Here is a 22463-nt window from a genome sequence, read left to right as displayed (position 1 = left end):
TTTGCTTCTTTGGGAAGAATGTCCTACTCTCCTAGGAACTACACAAATCATCTGCCATTGGTAATTTTTGAAATGGATTTTGAAACTGGAAAATAAATAAATGAAGTTATAATTAATTTAATTTTCTCTCCTTTAAGATATTTTTAATGAGAGGGAAAAAAAAAAAAAAACAGATCCACAATTTCGCCTCTAGTGAATTTTGATCTTCTATTCACTTGAGAGGGTCTAGTTGCTACTAGTTGAAAGTATAAAATCCATAAATTTTTGTGTCAACTTTTTATTAAAAGAAAAAGCCAGTATCAAAGTCATGAATCCCTGGAGTGGGCCTTCAGCTGAAATGACGCTAGCAGGCATGGTTCTAGTTTCACCCAATGTGTAATGATGTAATATAACATCGCCTATACAAAGTGAGTAAGACTTAGGCATTTTCCCCCCTCATTAAACATACTGTAATTTAGCAGAATCACTGGCCTTCTTAAAATTAGACTACTTTTCACTTGTGTCACAAACTCTTCTGCAGGGCTAGGAGTGCAGGTTTGGGAAAGTTTTCTGAATAAGTCTATCAAAAGCATATCCTTATGGCAGCTTTTCAGCGTTATCTCCTCTACAGTCTGTTCCTCTTTGGCCTTAATCCAAAGCACTAACTTTTGGAATCCAAATTGAGTCCATTCTTCAATTCTTATTTCTTACTACACTATAATTGTTCATATATATGTATTGTGTATACATAATACACAATTGTTGTAGTATAATTGTTGTAGTACACACACATGTATATAAACACACATTCATATGTATACTTTATCTCCATATAAGAATAGCTCACAGATTAAAAAACTTTTCCCATAGAACAGTGGGCACAAGGAATTGACAATTATTTTTTAAGCATATTATTTTTGTTTATATGACTACATAAAATGTAATTCAAAGTATTTTAAGACATAATAGAGCAATTATGTGATTTTTCTGTTCAGCAAAAACATAGTTCTTAGCAGAACTCATGTATTATTGTGTTTGTTGGAAGTTATGTACAGATTTTTCTCCTAAGAACTATAATTTGGAATGATTATATTTGCTCTTCCCTGTGCTTCTCTCAAAGGTACACTGAAAAATATTAAATTCCATAGATTGTCTGGCTTTTAGGTAGACAATGGCAGGTCAGTCCCTGAAGACTACTGTTAAGTAGATTTGACTGGGGAAATTTTGAGACAATATAAGATATACTGTTCTCCTCTAGTAATCGTGAGAAAATAAAGTTGTATCAGGTAGCAGTAGAGTGCTTTATATAGTTTTAGTGTACTGTTTTAACTTACTATCAGACGTTTTATTGGGGTCCCATGTGATTTATAACTGCACACTCCCTCTTTTATAGGTTCCTTCGTCTTTGCAGTTACTGTCACGGATGCTGATATTGGACCAAATTCTGAACTCCATTATTCTCTTTCGGGTAGAAACTCTGAAAAATTTCACATTGACACACTGAGAGGAGCTATTATGGCAGCCGGAGCACTAAATGGCACTTCAGAAGTGACATTTTCTGTCTACGTAAAAGACGGTGGCTCAGTCCCCAAAACAGATTCTACCACAGTGACTGTTCGATTTGTGAACAAAGCAGATTTCCCTAAAGTCAAAGCCAAAGAACAGACTTTCATGTTTCCTGAAAACCAACCAGTAGGCACTCTGGTCACTACTGTAACAGGGTCTTCCTTGAGAGGAGAACCTTTGTCCTATTATATTGCAAGTGGCAATCTTGGCAACACACTCCAGATTGATCAGTTAACAGGACAGGTTTCCATAAGTCAGCCTCTAGATTTTGAAAAGATACAAAAATATGTTGTGTGGATAGAAGCCAGAGATGGAGGCTTTCCTCCTTTCTCCTCCTATGAGAAACTTGACATAACCGTGTTAGATGTCAATGATAATCCTCCTGTCTTTAAGGAAGATCCATTTGTATCCGAAATATTAGAAAACCTTTCTCCTCGAAAAATACTCACTGTTTCTGCAGTAGACAAGGACAGTGGGCCCAATGGACAGTTGGATTATGAAATCATTAATGGCAACAAAGAACACAGTTTCAGTATCAATCATGCCACTGGTGAAATTAGAAGCATTCGACCTTTGGACAGGGAAAAAATATCTCAGTATGTGCTTATTGTAAAGTCCTCAGACAGAGGCTCCCCTTCTCAGAGTACCTCAGTAAAAGTCATCATTAACATTTTAGATGAAAATGATAATGCCCCGAGGTTTTCGCAAATATTCAGTGCCCATGTTCCTGAAAATTCCCCATTAGGGTACACAGTTACACGTGTCACAACTTCTGATGAAGACATTGGTGTAAATGCAATTAGTAGATACTCTATAATGGACACAAGTCTTCCATTTACCATTAATCCCAGCACTGGGGATATTGTAATTAGTAGACCTTTAAATAGAGAAGACACAGACCGTTACAGAATCCGAGTTTCTGCACATGACTCTGGATGGACTGTAAGTACAGATGTCACAATATTTGTGACAGATGTCAATGACAATGCTCCAAGATTTAGCAGACCCTCCTATTATTTAGATTGCCCTGAACTTACTGAAATTGGCTCCAAAGTGACTCAGGTATCTGCGACAGACCCTGATGAGGGATCAAATGGACAAGTGTTTTATTTTATAAAATCTCAGTCAGAGTACTTCAGGATTAATGCCTCCACAGGAGAGATTTTCAATAAACAGGTCTTAAAATATCAAAATGTCAGTGGCTTCAGCAACGTGAACATCAACAGACATAGTTTTATAGTGACCTCTTCAGACCGAGGTAATCCTGCGTTACTTAGTGAGACAACAGTTACCATAAACACGGTGGACAGTAATGATAATGCACCACAATTTCTTAAAACTAAATATTTCACTCCAGTCACCAAACATGTGAAAGTTGGGACGAAGTTAATCAAAGTTACTGCAGTCGATGATAAAGATTTTGGCTTGAATTCTGAAGTGGAATATTTCATTTTGAATGAAAATCATTTGGGAAAATTTAAGTTAGACAATCACACAGGGTGGATTTCAGTAGCAGCTCCCCTGACATCTGACCTGAATCAAAACTTTTTGATCACCGTCACCGCAAAAGATAAGGGAAACCCTCCACTTTCATCCCAAGCAACTGTTCAAATAATTGTAACGGAGGAAAACTACCACACACCTGAATTCTCTCAAAGTCACATGAGTGCAACCATCCCTGAAAGCCATAGTGTTGGAGCCATTGTTAGAACTGTTTCTGCGAGAGATAGAGACACAGCTATGAATGGTTTAATTAGGTACAGTATTTCCTCAGGAAATGAAGAAGGCATCTTTGCAATCAACTCCTCCACAGGTGTATTAACACTCGCTAAAGCCCTTGATTATGAACTCTGCCAGAAACATGAGATGACTGTTAGTGCTACAGACGGAGGATGGGTCTCAAGGACTGGTTACTGCAGTGTGACTGTAAATGTGATTGATGTGAATGATAATTCTCCAGTATTTCTCCCTGATGAATATTTCCCCACTGTTTTGGAAAATGCCCCCAGTGGGACAACAGTTATCCACCTAAATGCAACAGATGCTGACTCTGGCACCAATGCTGTGATCGCCTACACTATACAGTCATCTGATAGTGACCTCTTTGTCATTGACCCCAACACTGGAGTCGTCACCACTCAAGGCTTCTTGGATTTTGAAACCAAGCAGAGCTACCACCTTACTGTGAAAGCTTTCAATGTCCCCGATGAGGAGAGGTGCAGTTTTGCCACTGTTAATATCCAATTAAAAGGGACAAATGAATACGTGCCTCGTTTTGTTTCCAAACTTTACTACTTTGAAATCTCAGAAGCAGCTCCTACAGGTACTATTGTTGGAGAAGTATTTGCCAGTGACCGTGACTTGGGCAGTGATGGGGAGGTTCATTATTTGATTTTTGGTAACAGTAGAAAGAAGGGTTTCCAGATCAACAAGAAGACGGGACAGATTTATGTGTCTGGACTTCTTGATAGAGAAAAAGAAGAAAGGGTATCTTTGAAGGTACTGGCCAAGAATTTTGGCAGCATTCGGGGTGCAGACATAGATGAGGTCACTGTGAATGTCACTGTGCTTGATGCCAATGACCCCCCCGTTTTTAGTCTAAACATCTACAGCGTTCAGATCAGTGAAGGGGTGCCCACGGGGACTCACGTGACCTTTGTCAGTGCCTTCGACTCAGACTCTGTTCCCAGCTGGAGTAGGTTTTCTTACTTCATTGGATCAGGGAATGAAAATGGTGCCTTTTCCATTAATCCACAGACAGGACAGATCACCGTTACTGCGGAGTTAGATCGAGAAACCCTACCTATCTATAATCTCACTGTTTTGGCTGTGGATTCTGGGACCCCCTCCGCTACTGGAAGTGCCTCCTTATTAGTCATCCTGGAAGATATAAACGATAACGGGCCTATGTTGACCATCAGCGAGGGGGAAGTGATGGAAAACAAACGCCCAGGAACTCTGGTGATGACCCTTCAGTCCACCGATCCCGATCTCCCTCCCAATCAAGGCCCCTTTACCTACTATCTGCTGAGCACAGGTCCTGCCACCAATTATTTCAGTCTGAACACTGCGGGAGTTCTGAGCACCACCCGAGAGATCGACAGAGAGCAGATCTCCGACTTCTATCTGTCCGTGGTTACCAGGGATTCTGGCGTGCCTCAGATGTCTTCCACGGGGACCGTGCATATCACAGTCATAGACCAAAATGACAACCCATCGCAGTCTCGGACGGTGGAGATATTTGTTAATTATTATGGTAACTTGTTTCCTGGTGGGGTTTTAGGCTCCGTGAAGCCACAGGATCCCGATGTGTTAGACACCTTCCACTGCTCCCTGACCTCGGGAGTGACCAGCCTCTTCAGTATTCCAAGGGGCACCTGTGATCTGAGCTCCCAGCCGAGGTCCACAGATGGCACGTTTGATCTGACTGTCCTTAGTAACGACGGCGTCCACAGCACAGTCACCAGCAACATCCGAGTTTTCTTCACGGGATTTTCCAACGCGACAGTGGATAACAGCATCCTACTGCGTCTTGGTGTACCGACCGTGAAGGACTTCTTGACCAACCACTACCTTCATTTCTTGCGCATTGCCAGTTCACAGCTGACGGGCCTCGGGACCGCTGTGCAACTGTATGGGGCTTATGAAGGGCACAACAGAACGTTTCTTTTGGCAGCTGTGAAGCGAAACCACAATCAGTATGTGAATCCCAGTGGTGTAGCCACTTTCTTTGAAAGCATCAAGGAGATCCTCCTGAGGCAGAGCGGAGTGAAGGTGGAGTCTGTGGATCACGACTCCTGTGCTCCTGGCCCATGTCAGAACGGAGGGAGCTGTGTCAGGAGGCTAGCCGTGAGCACTGAATTGAAGAGCCATGAGAGCCTTCCAGTCATCATCGTGGCAAACGAACCTCTGCAGCCTTTCTTATGCAAGTGTCTGCCGGGCTACACAGGCAGCTGGTGTGAAATTGACATAGATGAATGCCTTCCATCCCCTTGCCACAATAGTGGGACCTGTCACAATTTAGTGGGAGGGTTTTCGTGCAGCTGCCCAGATGGCTTCACCGGCCGGGCCTGTGAGCGAGACATCAACGAGTGCCTGCCTAGTCCCTGCAAGAACGGTGCCATTTGCCAGAACTTTCCAGGAGGCTTCAACTGTGTTTGCAAAACTGGATACACAGGTATGATGGTGTTCTTTTTTTGCCCACCAAGATTCTAGTCATATCAAGTATAATAGAAAGCTATGAACTTTGTCATCTTCAAATGGCTTTCTGTAAAGAATAGGCAGAATCATAGCAAATGCTTTAAGCGATTACTGTTGGCCAGACACTGTTCTAGGAACTTTATCTGTATTAATTTCACTTCTCAGGAGAAACCTGACAAGTGGTAGGCATAATGATTTTACAAGCTTTAAGAAAAGAAAACTTTTCTTAAGAAAAGTAGAGAGAAATTGAGTTGATTGTCTAAGGTGATTCGGTTGATTTGTTGTAGAGTCGGGATGTGAGCTTATACAGTTCATTCGGAGTTTAAATTCTTACTCCAGCTACTGAGTGTCTTGTACAAGAGCAAAAACAGCATCTTATCTTCAAAAAAGTGTTCTAAAGTTAAAGGACATGGTGTATTTAAGGTATAAAATCTGGACTATTTTGTGTTCTAAAGAACTGTAATTGTTGTAAATTATTTTATCATCATCAATTTTATGATTTTCACCATAATTATCACTATGATTATTGAAATTTGACCCACACTGTGAAGAGATGAAGCAACAGTTGTAATTTAGATTGAGATCTAAATGCCTTGTTATTTCTAGTAGTCGGGTAGAAAGTATCATTGGCTGATTTCTCAGGTTAGTGAGAGCAAAACTGAGTCACAATATACCATGATATTTTGGGAGCAGAATTAAATATATAGAGAAATTATTTGACTACTGTTTGTCATTCTAATAGAACATGATATATGCTTATAAATAGATCTTTGTTTCTAGCCCTACTTATCTATCTATCCATCATCTATTTATTAACTGATCTGTGGTTAGTGTACCTTCAAATGTGTATACATTTATGCTGTAGATAAGTTTGAGGAGAGACAATTTCTTTTCTATAATTTGTACACTATACCTTTTTAGTACATACATGTTACATTGGGTTGCCCTGTGGTGTTTATTAACTCAGTGTAAAGTACAGTAAAATAGGTAAAACCAGGATATATTTTTTAAATTTTTGTAAGTATATTGTAGAATACTATTTTAAAAGAAGTTTTTAAGATAATTGTATTTGTATATAATATTTTTAAATGAAGCCTATCGTGTGTATACTTCATGGTTTTATATTTGGAGAACTGAATCACTTGATGATTATTTACAGCAAGTTTGAATAAGCCAAAGCAGATCATATAAGCTTTATCTTTTGACAAAATAATGTCCTTAAAATATAAATGAAGAAAAGGGGCAGCAAACATATGTATGGAAAGAATCAGGGGATTTGACAAAACTTGATTTATCTATAGCTTTTGGGAAGTCCCCTAATCTTGCTCGCTTTCAACTCCCCCATATATAAAATGAGAATAGTCATAGTTACTTATCTTTTAGGGTTGTTGTAATGAGTACAAATAATATTTGTAAAATATCTAGCACAGATTCCAACTTTCAATAAATAGCAATGCTAATTAGTAGCTTTAGTAGTAGTGTTAATATAATGGTTGATACAGAGGTATGCTATAGAATTTCTATAAAGGCAAGCCTCAGAGGCAGAAGGTAGGCATAAGACTTACCAGAGTTGTACTCTTATGGTTATGAATTACAGGGTTACATACATGTTATGAGTTCAGGATTTCCAGAAAACCTTTCTCAGTCTATCATCCACCTCTCCCACCCCCAGCCTCTCCAAATGACTTCCTCTATTGTGAATTCAACAATAAAGATTATTTATTAGTTCCATTTTAGTATGATACACTATTTCACACCTAGAGTGAGTTTACACTTAATCCTAGAATGAAGAAAGGGTAACTGCATTAGGTAATACATGGGGAGATGGAAAATGACATGAGTGTGAGCGAGACACATATGCTAATCTCAGCAGAAATGTTGCTTAAGGCATGGGGCATAGAACTAGCCTTTTTGCTTTACTCCTCTCTAGTTTGTTTCTTTATTTGTTTCATTATATTTAAACATACACTGCATCCTTTTCTAAATGTAGTTGTTGAAACTTCTAAGCATACCCGGCCTTCATTATGAAATATTAATAGCATTTATCAAATGGCTAATTGCAATACTGCTTAAAGTTACTTGCATCACAGACATTATTATTCATTTAGTTATTTAGTTCTTACAAATCTATTAAATGAATATTCTTATCCTTCTGATTGAAAGACAACAAATTAGATCTTAGAGAGAATACAGGTAAATGACTTGCCTCCAGCACGGCACAAGAAAGTGAGCTGAGTTTTGATGATAAGCTTTACTCCAGATCCTCTGCTCTTTAAACGCCTGTCATACCTCATCATACTTTGATCTGCACTTGCTAGAGAATATTATGGTGAGCCTGTGATGTGAGCCTTCTTAGAATTTTTTGTCCTTTATTCTACTTAAACTGCACAGCATCTCTCTGAGACATGCATTAGAAGCTTCAAACTGGCTAAGTATGGAAGTCAGGAAAATTCACCAATAACCTCAGCCATAAAGACATCGCAAGTATTTCCAGAAAGCACTCCTGGTCACCTTTGCAGGGCTGTAGTGGGTGATTCCCAGAGCAGTGACTGCTTTCTTTTTACCCTTCAGATTATCATTCAACTCTCACCCACTGGCACAAACTGAACCTCAGTCCTGCTGGAAGGGAGTCTGGAAAGATGATAGTTTTCTAACTTCCAGCCCCGACAGTATGGAAAGATACAAGTGAATCTGAGTGTCAACAGATAATGTCTGACATAGAAAGATCTTATTATTGCTCCTACTTTACACTGTAGGAAGCTGAGCCTATGCTCTGGTGACTCTAGGGATGGAGCTGCCAAAGCTGGATCACAACCATAATAACCTCTTTTTGTAAGGAAGTCATTTGAAGTAATGTATTAATTTTACATACTGTCCCTCCTCATAGCTCACTTCAGTTTCCATTTGCATAACTGTGGATAATCCAGTTGATCAGGGGTGATATAAATAAGCATGCAGTTGAACACTTCATGTAAATCTTGTATTTTTTATTTAATATAATTCTTTGTTTCCAAATTCTATATATATAGGCCATCCAGCAAAACAGCAGTTAAGTAAAGTCTGATAGTTTTATTTCTTTGTTTTGTTATGCATTTCTTTGTACTATTTTGATATACAAACAGTATATCAAAAATCATGGTGACAAATTGTTAATCCACACACTAAATTAGAAATGCATTGTTTAAATGTATTAATACATATTTATAATACATATTTAATGTTGTTTGGAGAGGTAATCCCTCAAATATCATTTTGAGTTCCTTTTCTTCCAGCTAGTCTTTACCAGGTAACCTGACTTAGAAATGTAGAGCTAATGCACTAAAATGTCTTAAAGAACCAATCAAAGCTAATAAGCCGTAAGACACAATTCATACTGAAGCACAAGTGTACCTCACAGAATGAATTTTTAAATATTCATTCTGGTTAAATTTTACTTCTGTTAACATTAAGTACTATAGTGAAGCCGTCTTCAAAGTCTGTATGTATTCAGATATTTTTTGGATCATCAGAATTCTTTCAAAGCACCTATATTTTCCTACTCTATTTTTGTGGACTTTCACTACAATTTTTTCAGTGATTCTTAAAGTCTGTGGTATTACAAATTGGAGCTGTGAGAGTTTATGAACTTCCTGCTTAAAATAATTCCCAGCCACTGCCCCATCTCTGTCTTAAACACACACACACACACACACAACTGAATATTTCATGTGAAGTTAGAAATTGTGCTAAAGATTAGAAAAGTAAATGTTTATGAATTGAGGGAAGCTGAGAGACTTACCCTAAGCATCCCGCACAGGGAGTGGTTAAATGTTAGCTCAACAGGGAATTTTTGTGTAGAACATCCTGTAAAGATGCAAGTATAAAAATGAAAATTGTGGAATGATTACAACAAAAAGATATGAAGAGATATAGTTATTATTCCTATTGCCATAATATTCCTGATATATTTATTTTTTTATTTTCAGGTTTGTGATGATAGGGTCACATCATATACATGGAATAAGAATACTTTTATTTAATGAATTTAGAGAACTTTAGAGAAAACAAATTTGTTTGTATACCTTGTTTCTCAGATCAGTTTTTCTTTGTTACTAGAAAAAGAACCAAAAAGAAACTGAAAAAAGAAATAGTGAGACTTCATCTTCCATTACAATCACTTCATTTCATTGTTAAGAGCATTTTCTTATAATTTAACTTTATATCACTCAATGGGGCTTTGATTAGCTAGACATAGAGTATGTTAGACAAGATGAATACATTATAGCATAGTATAGAACATCTGAAAAATTAAGGTCTAGATTTTCACAAAGCTTAATAGTATAAGAAATTGAATCAACTATCAATATGCCCCAGTAAATCAAAAGAAAATATCTTTCATTTTATTTATGCCTCAGAAGTTCAGGGAATCCTGGAGGAAAACATCAGTCTAACTACAAACCTAGTATTTCATTTCCTGTACAAATGAAAGTTTCTTGTGTTTACTAGAACACTAATTAGAAAGTACAATTATAGCCAGTAGCCATATAGCATTTGTCTTCCTGCTCCCAGGTTTTCTGTTTTCCGCACACCCTGCGTTCAATCCTTCATAGTAATGAATGACATTAGAGAAGGCAGCATGGATATGGAACTTATTTCCAAATCTGGGTCTCTCTTAACAGAATTAGTTCAGAGCCCCTTTACCCTTTCCTCTTCACTTTCACACATCTGGATGCATTTTAGGTGTGTATTTGGAGTAATTCCAGGAGTGTATTCCCAGAGGGGGAGGTTTTTCTATGCTCTCTAGTAAGTCCTGATATTTCAGGGGAGGATGAGATTTGTCCATTCATCACTTTTATGTCACTTGACAGTATAAAAAGGAATTTTTTTCCAGGCCTGTAAAGTTATTTACAGGTCGCGCATAGTAATTTTACCAAGAAACTTGGCAAACATTTGCTTTCCCGAAAATGGGAGTTGTAACTAAGAGTCATTCTTTCAGAAATCACAGCAGTCATATTTTAACGTTGTCAATGATCATGTGACCTGGAAACCAAAGAATATAAACAAATTTTACTGGATAGATATGAAATGAAAATTTCTATGAAATACAGAAGAGTTGTTCATAGAAGACTGGTAAAGAGCTCAGTTCTTATTTTGATTTTGTTTCCAAGAGTGGAATTACACAATTTACCTCAAATGATACATTAACTCTATTAAAACATTAATAACAGGGTCTATTAGTCTAGAAAGTTCTAATTTCTATGGAAAGTCAATTTGTATTAGTAAACATCATAGATATTATGTGTATCATTATATAATTATTTGTAGTCACATTTAGATCATATTTGTGTATGTTTTAAAATATAAAGAAAGACAGTTTTTTTTTCCTTTTTGCCTTTAATACTAGCAACCCTTATTTAAGCATAATATTTTGCTTTGTTTCCACATGAAAAACCATAATGCTAATTGATCAAGATATTTAGATGAGCTCTTTTCATAGTGCCTTTCATAATAATAGGAAACATTTACATCTCATGCAAAAAAACAACTACTTTCTACCAAAATAATAAAAAAGCTTATAAGCATAAACATTCAGAATAAATAGCATGTATATATTATGGAATTATATTTGTTAAGAAAATAGTCAGTTTAAATAAAAATGGACTTTGTTAGTTCCACATGGTTTTCCTTCTTCTCTGTCTATAAATACAAGAGATGGAAAAATATTATTTGTGGTATCTGTTAATAACATATGGTCTTCCCTGGTGGCTCAGTGGTAAAATTCCTAAATGCCAATGCAGGAGACTTGAGTCTCCTGGTTTGATTCCTGGGTCAGTAAAATCCCCTGGAGGAGGAAATGGCAACACACTCCAGTGTTCTTGCCTGGGAAATCCCATAGACAGAGGAGTCTAGCGGGCTATAGTCGATGGAGTCACAAGAGAGTCAGACATGATTTAGCGACTAAACATCTAACATACATGACCTAAGCTATTAAATTGAAGCCTACACAAACTATGGGATATCAGAAATCATAGCTCCATTGGGTGGCTAAATTTAGCAAGTTAGAATAAATTTAGGTCAACTTTCTCTAAGTGTTAGTCACTCAGTCGTGCCCAACTCTTTTGTGACCCCATGAACTGTAGCCCTACCAGGGTCCTTTGTCCATGGGATTTCCCAGGCAAGAATACTGGAGTGGGTTGCCATTTCCTCCTCCAGGGGATCTTCCTGACCCAGGGATTGAACCTGGTCTCCTGAAGGAGATCCTGCATTGGCAGGCAGGTTCTTTACCACTGAGCCACTTGGGAAGCCCTAAACTTTCTCTAATGTAACATTAAAATATGCTATTGGAACAAGTGAAACTTGAATACATATCCTTGTGGAAAAGATCATAGATGATCACATCATATTCGATTTATGTTCAACATTTCATCACACCTTCTGCCCCAGAACATGAAGACACATGCTAAATTTCTCCTGTAAGTTTAAACTGTAATCCTGATAAGTTTGAATATACCTTTGCCTCCTATTATGTGTTCATTTTCATCTTTAGCAATTCCTCTTCTCCATGTGCTAGGAGCTTACATCTCCTGAAGCTATCTATAATAAATAATGAATATCAACACCGTTAATTGATGAATATCAAAGCAATGAGATCAGTTTATTCCTCTAAACAGCTGCTCTGACAGTTAACATATCTTAATAGAAAAAGACTCCTTGAGTTCAAGAGACATAAATGCCTCTCTTTGTGCAAGCCCCATCAGCATATTTCAAGCCTCAAGGCAATGGCAAATATTGTTAATTGACTTGCAGCACTAAGTTAATGATGCAAGATTTTGTTTCACAGTGCACAACACAGCAGATTGTTTGTACAAGAAGCATGTTAGAGTAATTCAAACTGCAGCATTCTCTGATACTCATTATGCCATCAACACTAACATTTAAGTAGGTAAATGTGTGCAGAACAATACAGAATTTGTTGCTGACTTCGAATTGGGTAATAGAGCATAAACTTTCCAAGCCCTTGAATAATGCATTTAAAGGCTTTATGTTGATTCAAAGTAAAATTAGGACTTCTCTCCGTCACATAAACAAAAAAAGTTTTTTTAATAATAACTTAAATTGCAACATTGAGTTTCAAACTGTATCTTTAAATGTAGTATGGCAAACTCTTTGATAATAATTGTAAAATAAAAATACTACTCATTAAATAGAGTACTCAAACTGGATTTTAATGGTAAATAATTTACCATTATTTTGGTAAATACATACTCTAACACCATGCTCTAATACCAACAAATAAGGCTATTTTACCCAAACTCAACATTAAATTCATTTGTACAACCTGTAGAAAAGTTATTTCTTAAATTTTTGACGAATAAGAAAATAAAACTCTGGCTTAAAGTAAACTGTCAAATAAAAGACTGAATTTTTTTTCTCCAGCCAGTGTGTATTTATATTGTTTACTTAAAGAATCAAATTCTACTGATAGTTTAGTTTAGCTTTTAAAAGATCCATTCTCGAACTAGCATTTTCTGTTTGTATCTGCTTCTATTTAGGTAGTCACTGTACGTTTTAATACATGAGTAAGTCTTTATTTTGAGGTTTCTTTCCACATCTCACTTTGGACTAACAGAAATAATTTATAGTTTGAATTAAACTCAGATGTCTTTGTTAAAATCTTATTGTGTAAGGGGTAAATAAGAGAACTAATTTATATAATTTTTAAAAATTTCTTTGGTTATTTTTTTTTTAAACCAAAATTTAAGGTGGTCTTTTCCAACAGGATCCAAACAAGTTGAGATTTGTAGGATCAATGATTGGGTTTTAATACTCATACATTTTTCTTGGAGAGAACATATGTCAAAATATTTGAGTAAGTGAACATGGCTATCCACCCTAAAGTGATTAGCCTTTGTTCCCCATTTCCAGTCTTCAAGAAGTAAAGTTTGTGATTTTTGTAACCTACATATATCTGTTTACAATATGAATGTTTACTAACCGTACCTACAAAGAATATTAATCTATAGCTTTATTACTTGCTACTTTTAACACAGCTCTAAAATAAAGTTTCTAAAAAAAAGAAAGGAAAAGAATAAAAATTCTTAATGAGTGTCATAGCATATGTGAGAAAAAAAAATGGATGGAGTGGGATGTGACTTTCTTAATACTAACTAGATAATGAATAGTATAGTCAATAGATCTTATTTTATTTTCTATTGAGTGACACAGATACTGTATTAGGGGAAAAAATACACTTCTCTAGAACAATCTGTGACAAATCCACTTAGAAAACACTAGAGAAAAGAGTTCTCCCATGACAGAGCAGCTCTCTGATGAGATAGTTTGTATGAGTTTAGAATAAATTTGTCCTCCCTGTTTTTCCAGTATGACCCATTACAAAAATACTTAACACTTCATTTCTGTGCTTCTAGATTGGTAACTTGTTTATTTTTCATTATTTCCCCTTAAAATAGGAAGGTATTCTGAAATTGTACTGTTTTGTCTTGCAAGATGTGGTTCCCAAATTTATTTATAAAGGAAAAATGTTGTTTATGACACTATGATATGGAGAATTATGTTCAGTTAGCAGTGTCATCAAACCTGACTCCCTTAAAATTTCAAACCAGACCAAGTGTGGCTACATAATCAAGACACAATATCAGAACTAAATTAAATAAAAACTTTGTGTTCCAAGCATATTTATTAATTTATTATGATGAAATAGATTATGCACAACATTGTCTAGTTGTGTAGATAAAACTACATGCTTTCATGAGACATTTAATAAAGGCATTAGTGCAGTCATGCTGGGAAGTAGGAAATAGCTTTTCAGAAATAAACTCTCCCTCCTACCAATGAATGGAAATTAAGAACTCTAAGAAATATTTAATTTCTTGGGAAATTAAGAAACATCTGATTTCATTTCTTAAGATTGGAAAACTAAAAACTACTCTAACAAATATGATATTATAATAATCTACAGTTACAGAGTAGTGGTATTATAATAAATTTATATTTGCATAAAAAACCCATACACCATCACAAGAATAACAAAACACAGATGGGACTAGCCTTATACCTTAAATTTTGCCTACTAAGTGATTAATTATTCGATCATAGCTGTCTGAAACCTAGATTTCGGAGCAGACCTACAATGGTCGATATCATAGTCTTATAATTTTTTAGGCAAGGGATTACCCTCCAAAAACCTCTTCTCCTCCACCTGTGAAATACAAATGTTTCCTATTGTACGGATCAATTTTCCCCACTAAAATGGAGATACCATGGAAAGACATTGTCTACTTTTTGACTGTTACACCTTCATCTTTTAGCATGCCTGGCCCATAATAGACATTCAGTCAATATTAACTGATTCAGTGAACAAAACAATGCATGAAAAGTCTTTATACACTGAAATATATGCTGATTAGGTGTTATTATTTTAGAAAAAAAGACAAAGCATACATACATAATCTATAGTTAAGAATAAATCTTCCTAAGCATTTGAAAATGTTTGATGGGTTTTTATTACTTTTGATTCTGCTTTACAACATGTGTGTCAAAGTTAAGGAATATTTCTCGAGAATGAAAGAATTGTAATTTGGCAAATAAGCTAAATGAGATTCATTCCTACCTTTGAAAAATCTGTGTTAAGGAAGTCTCTATGGTGAAAATTATAATGTAAAAGTTTCAGCTTTCTAGTTATACTATATAAAAAATGAAGTGGCATCGACAAGAGAAAATAAATTCAGTGAAAACATTTAAATATGTTCACCATTTGTGATTTCCCTGAAAACAGTAGTTCTTTCCAAGATAATTATGCAAATTCCTTGCTAAATATTACAATGCACATCTTTACAACGGGGCAACTAAATAAGACTGAACTCTAATACAATATTCCAATGTCCTCATGACAAGTATACTGTTCTTGTATTTCTTTTCTCCAACGATAGGATCTCTCAGGATACATTATTACATATGGTTATGCAGAAATGGTGTTAATGTATTTATGTACATTTTTTAAAATGAATTTGATACTTTTCAGGGAAAATGTGTGAATCTTCAGTCAATTACTGTGAATGTAACCCCTGCTTTAATGGTGGTTCCTGTCAAAGTGGTGTGGAGTCCTACTATTGTCATTGTCCGTTTGGTAAGTATAATTTAGTTGTTGGTACAAAATATCAACCTATTTTGGCAGAGTTTAGTAGTTTTGTTTCATTGTGTCATAGAGTGACTAAGAAAACATTAATAGTTTCACACAGGAGGTTTTATTAAAGGAAAATCTCAAAGGTTTAATATTTTCTAAGTTAATTATGGAAATACCATTGAATATATTGTTTTGATCCTTACTAGAAAAATAATCTGTCCAAGATAATTAAATCTGAGGTTGTTTCTTCAGGACATTTCCTCACAAAACCTCATGAATGTCTGCTTTTTAGCCTAGAGCCTATCAAATGAAACATCCTTTAAGTGCAATTTAACATCATTCTCTACTAAAATCTTTGAGAATAGTTGAAACATTTTGTTTTGCTTTTGTTTTTTTTTTACATTTGTTTTTTGCATTAATTCAGCCTTTTCTGTTAGAAGGATTTGGTAACTTGACATACAGTTTTTATATAGGCTTTGTAGATAATATCATGTAACTAATCAAAATTCAGAATAATGTATTCTGTTAAGGAAGAAAATTGCTAAAGAGAATTTTTTTTGTATACATACATATTTATTCATCATAGCAGAATGAATTAAAAGATTCCTTCCAGGTCTCACCCAAATGTTACCCAGCCCTGGGACAGCCAAGAACTATGAGAACAGCTTTGCAGGAAGCTTTTAACTTGGTTTGTTTTTTAGGTTGGTGATTATTCCATTTATTTAAAGGCTGCTTTACTCTACAATATAGTATTCATCTCTAGAGGTCCTGCAGGTAGTTAAGATACTGTCTATTTTCCATAAGAAAGAGAAGAAATGATTTTTTTCTATTTTTTTTATTGAATATATTTATTACAGCGTTACATCGACCTGAAAAATGAATTTCAATGTATAGTAGAGAAGAGAACTTAAAAAGAATCTGATGTTTCTGTGCTGTGCTTAGTCATTCAGTCGTGTCCGACTCTTTGCAACCCCATAAACTGTAGCCTGCCAGGCTCCTCCATACATGGAATTCTGTAGGCAAGAATACTGGAGTGGGTTTCCATTCCCTTCTCCAGGATGTTTCCCAACCCAGGGATTGAACCCAGGTCTCCCCATCTGAGCTACCAGGGAAGCCCATAAATACTGGAGTGGGTAGCGTGTCCTGGAGAAGCCAGGGGATCTTCCCAACCCCAGCCCAGGAAATGAACCAGATTACTGACAGATTATTTGCAGACAGATTACTTACCAGATGAGCTACAGTAATCAGTAAATGTAACAATAATTCATTTCCAAGTAATTCCATGACTATCCAGTTTTGCTTTTCTAGAATGCAACATCAAAAGAATGATAAAGGGAAACAGAATATGAAAATATCTAATTGTAAGCCTTGTATTTTAGCAATGGTTCTGAGGCCTGGAAATTGAGGGCTTTGTCTATAGTCAAACAAAGAAAATTAAAAAAAAAAACTATCATAAAATGATATAGTGACTATAACACAATTTTATTTTCAGTCCAGGATGATGTTCACAGTATCTCTTTAAAAATATATGTATATATCCTTGAGATTCTCACCAATAATGCACTTGAAGCATTAAAAGGCAGATCATGTTCAAAATAACCACAATGTTACATCTCCTAAAATTTATTTCTTTCAATGATCTCTTTAAAAACAAAAACAAAAAAACTTTTATGTTGGAATATATTTGATATTGTGTTAGTTTCAGGTGAACAGCAAAGTGATTCAGTTATGCACATACACGTTATCTATTCTTTTTTAACTTCCTTTTCTATTAGGTTGTTACATAATATTGAGCAGAGTTCCCTGTGCTATACAGTAGGTCCTTGTTGGTTATCCATTTTAAGTAAATTTAAATTTTAAATTTCTGCAGATAACCACAATCAAATGTCATGGTTTAACTTGTGTTTTGGAAGGAAAGATAAAGGGAATGGAGTGGGAAAATTATTTTTAAGTGACTGAATAAAGCTTTTTACATTTAAAAAAATTCCTTTGTACTTCATGTGTACATATGAGGATATAATATAGTTGATAATAAATGAAAACAAATTGTTGCTGCAGTACAGCTGATACAACAGTCATTGCCTTTTGGGTAGAAGGGTTTTGGGATTCCAAGTAAACCGTCGCCTCACCATACCAGAGATCCTCAGGGGCAAAGGACTAGCAAAATAATATAAATTAAAATAGAGACAGATCACATGTACTGGCAGTGTGCATTTATGCCCCTATTCCTTCCAGTGGAAAAGGCAAAAGAAACATTATTTAAACTTGCATATTGTCAGCTGGAAACCGAAGCCTTACAAGAGAAAGCAAAGCAAAACAAAAAAACCTTGAAACAATACAGATTTGAGAAAAAAGAAATCGAATTAAAAGAAAAAAGTAGTATAAATTGAATATAGGTGAAACATACAAATAAAAATGGCAAATGAAATACTTCAAACAAATAGCTGGAAGTAGTTACATGTGAATCCTATAAAACAACATCTTAACTATAATTTTGAAGTTGGAAAAACTTTTGCACTGTTTACCTTCTCATAGGCAAAAGAGCTGTTGTTTAGACTTAATTTTTTTATAAGCTTATGTTTTAGAAAGAATATATAAGTACTTAAGACTTTGTAAGAGAGCCTATATAGTTACGTTTAAATATGTGTATAGCTTTGTATACACTTGATATTTCTTATTAAAGTAATTTGAATAAATTCTTTTGATCTTTATGTAGCATCTTTAAATAGCATTCCATTTGTAAAGCCACTTTTGAATCCTCATTAAGATGATTTCAAAGACAAAAATTTACATTTCTCTAGAAATGATAATAAAAATCCTTAAGAAAATAATATATTCTATAAAAAATACTATCATGTTTGAAAGTACAGTATCAATTTAAATAAAATATAGAACATCTTCCCTGTAACCTATATTCAAATTTTAAGTATACTTTCATAGATTTATTAGAACTTAATCATAAGAGACCTAAGGGAACAACTGAAAATGTCTCTTTAACAATCTACTTCATTTTGTATGCCTTATTTTTCCTTTGTATTTAACTTTGATTACTCTTTCTGCACATTTAAATAATCTGTATATAATTAAATATATATTTTATATAAACTTGAAATTTTATTCTATATAAAATTTATATGATAGATATATTTATGACATACACAAATAAACATATGCCATATATAATATCAGTTCAGTTCAGTTCAGTCACTCAGTTGTGTCTGACTCTTTGCAACCCCATAGACTACAGCACACCAGTCTTCCCTGTCCATCACCAGCTCCCAAAGCTTACTCAAACACATGTCCATTGAGTTGGTGATGCCATCCAGCCATCTCATCCTCTGTCATCCCCTTCTTCTCCCAGCTTCAATCTTTCCCAGTATCAGGGTCTTTTCCAATGAGTCAGTTCTTTGCATCAGGTGGCCAAAGTATTGGAGTTTCAGCTTCAGCCTCAGTCCTTCCAATGAATATTTAGGACCAATTTCCTTTAGGATTGACTAGTTAGATCTCCTTGTACTATATACAGTATATATGATATATATAATACATATAATTCTGATAATTTTTTGTGTTAATTATTAAAAATAAATTATATAGATTTCCTACTCATTTAAAATAAATATTATCTCAGCCTTTACAGAAAAAAGATAAATGACACAAGGAAATTCTAGGCGATTTTAATTTAAAGAACATTTGGATATAAAATGTAGCATAGTCAAAACAACCAGATGATCAGTAGATCTGGCCTCAAATTTTGGCTCTGTTTCTCATGGTTCCATGACCTTGGACAAGTTTTAAGTATTCTATAAAATGATGACATTGATTTCTTCTAGCAGAACAATTCCCTGAATCTAAATTTAATGCATTTACATGAGATGTAAGCCAAAATGAAGGAATGAAACCTTTGCAAGTTAATATGAATTATGATGTATTGGCATGGGTTAATTTTCCGATCATTTGCTACAGTCTACTAATATTTGTGGGAAAAGAATTTTGGCTTAGCATTGTAGCATCAATAAAACTCATTTTTCAAGTTTGAAAAAGAACCAGCACAAACAAGTGGGAATGCTGAATTTCAGAAAAACAGAAAGCTATTTCAAAGTAGCTGCTGTAAATCATACCCAAAGAGGGTATAAAACAAAAAAAAAAAAAAAAGAGAGAGAGAGAGAGATAAAAACTTATTTTCATCTGTGACAGCAATGATTCCTTTTCTTAATTTTTTGACTCAAAAATACCAGAAGTGCAGGAACTAATTTTGTTTTTAGTCAAAAACAAATTTACAATCCTTAGTTGAATTAAAATTGTTTTCAAGAATTGTGTATTATGAAGGAAGTAACTGGGTTGAAAATGACAGCATATTGAACTTTAAAAAGATTGACAAAATCACTTTGAATGTTTTCCAGGAAAGAAACCTCTTCAGACATATTCCATTCCACTAATTCTATTTTTACAAAATAAGGCATAGTTAGATTAATTAGGATGTGTTTCCTAATTGGCCAAAGAAAAACAATTTTACCAGTTTATCATTTCTTATATGCTTTTGAAATCTTTTTTATTTCTATTTCAATTAAATTTAGACAGTATTCTTTGGAGAGTAAAAAAAATTTGTTAAAAGTATGACCTATTATTGTAACTTTAAAACATTTTAATAAAAGTCATATAATAAAACTTTACTTGAATGTGATATGTCAAAATGTTAATTTTCCCATCTACAGGTGTCTTTGGAAAACACTGCGAGTTGAATAGTTATGGATTTGAGGAGTTATCATACATGGAATTCCCCAGCTTGGATCCCAATAACAACTATATTTATGTCAAATTTGCAACTATTAAAAGTCATGCTTTATTACTTTACAACTATGACAACCAGACAGGGGATCGGGCTGAGTTTCTGGCCCTTGAAATTGCTGAAGAAAGGTTAAGATTCTCTTATAATTTAGGCAGTGGTACCTATAAACTCACCACCATGAAGAAGGTGTCAGATGGACATTTTCACACTGTGATTGCCCGGAGAGCAGGAATGGTAAGATATTCACTCTGCATTAGAATTTGCTTTATTGTTGTATATCCAGTCAACCAGGCTGGAAACTTGAAATGTTAAAGCATGAATTGTGGTTCAAATTAAGTTTAATTGTACATGTTCGCTTAGAGAAAAATCTCCTGGAGAGCAGGGATTTAGAAAATTGCAGTGTCTCTGATTATTGATGTACCCAGTCATATTGAATCTGACAGAATTAGAACAAACATGGATTCTGGTGATATACATAAATTGGTGCTTATATTAGCCATAGTGATTTTCTAACACTGAGAGTTGAAGCTAATGGAGTTTAGTAGATCACAACCCTCCAAGCTATATAAGGTGTCCATATTGCTAAGATGTTATCCATGGGCTCTTGTGTAGAATAGAGGATTTTACCTGATGACCTCCAAGGTCACCTTAAACTTCATGAGCATTCTTTGATTTTATCAAAGAAAGACTTGAGAGCAAGAGGGAGGACAAAGAAAGAGGCACCATGAGATATACCCAACAGGAAAGAGAAAAAAGCTATTTCAGTTAATTTGTAATGGATCACCACACTAATCAGGTTTTAGTGGAGTGGGGGGGGTGGGGGCGGGGGGCGGAATCCCTTGTCATTATTTCTTCAGTCAGAGGAAAAAATTCCCTCTATTTCGGAATACATCCAAAGTAAGGCCCCTACTGGATTTTGAATCTGCTGCTTTCTACGTTTCAAAAGGATTTTGTTGGAAACTGGCAAAATCATTAACGTCTCAGATCTGAATCATTGCAAAGACAGGATAAAAACATCTCAATTTACAGCAGTACTGGTAGAAAAATTCAACAGTAAAAGAGAAGGTGCATTTAACTCTGAAGATGAAATTGAATGAGTTTTTATTCAAATAAAATTTTCCCTCAAGTATTTTTCCTTTGAGTTGTGTCACCAAGCTTTTAGAAAATAAGAAAAACATGTTAAGTATTAACATTGCTGAAAATATGATGCCATATGCAAGTTTTCCTAATTAAAGCATTCGTAAATGTCCACGTGACTCTAGCTTATGATAAGTTTAGGAATCTCTAGAATGGATGGGTACTTTACATAGCATACATAGAGATGTGTTACCATTTTGTCTTAGAAATAAACTGAAAGGAAATGTGCTTAAATTAATAGTCAAAATAAGCATATATTGTATTATGAAAACCTAATACCTCTTCTGAGATTGAATGTCACTCAGTTTTATAGATCACTGGAAGAATTAACATTTAAAATAGTTAACTAAAAAAGGCATGAAAGTCTTGACATAAAATTGAGAATGTAAATGTTTCCTAAAATTGATAGTATTGATGATAATTTCTTTGAGAAGGTGGCAAGAAAGAAATTTACACAGTTTATGAGAGTTTACTCTATGAAGTTTATAATCAGTTACAGTAATTAACTTATAGGAAAATTTTTTAATAGTTTAGCCAGTAATATTTGATGCACAGTAAGTATAAATCAGCCCTATTTATTATTTCTGAAATGTGAAGTATTTAAGATCTACTTTTACAAATCCCACCTAAATATATATCTTTATGGTCAGTCTCACAAAATCATCTGTGATA

At 34.8% G+C, this 22463-nt stretch overlaps 1 protein-coding gene across 2 annotated transcripts in view; it reads left to right on the top strand.

The window, feature by feature from the left end:
• FAT4 (FAT atypical cadherin 4) overlaps window positions 1-22463 on the top strand; it is a 184291-nt gene that overhangs the window by 135934 nt on the left and 25894 nt on the right. For both annotated transcript variants that reach the window (XM_061384235.1, XM_061384234.1), the window contains exons 9-11: window positions 1373-5722; window positions 15767-15871; window positions 20581-20888. In XM_061384235.1, the coding sequence (XP_061240219.1) occupies window positions 1373-5722; window positions 15767-15871; window positions 20581-20888 (4763 nt within the window). The remainder of the gene's footprint in view (window positions 1-1372; window positions 5723-15766; window positions 15872-20580; window positions 20889-22463) is intronic.

The sequence above is a fragment of the Bos javanicus genome, chromosome 17 (assembly GCF_032452875.1).
Source record: "Bos javanicus breed banteng chromosome 17, ARS-OSU_banteng_1.0, whole genome shotgun sequence".
NCBI classification, from domain to species: Eukaryota; Metazoa; Chordata; class Mammalia; order Artiodactyla; family Bovidae; genus Bos; species Bos javanicus.
Note: the sequence above shows the minus strand (reverse complement) of the source record. Positions and strands in the feature narration are given on the sequence as shown.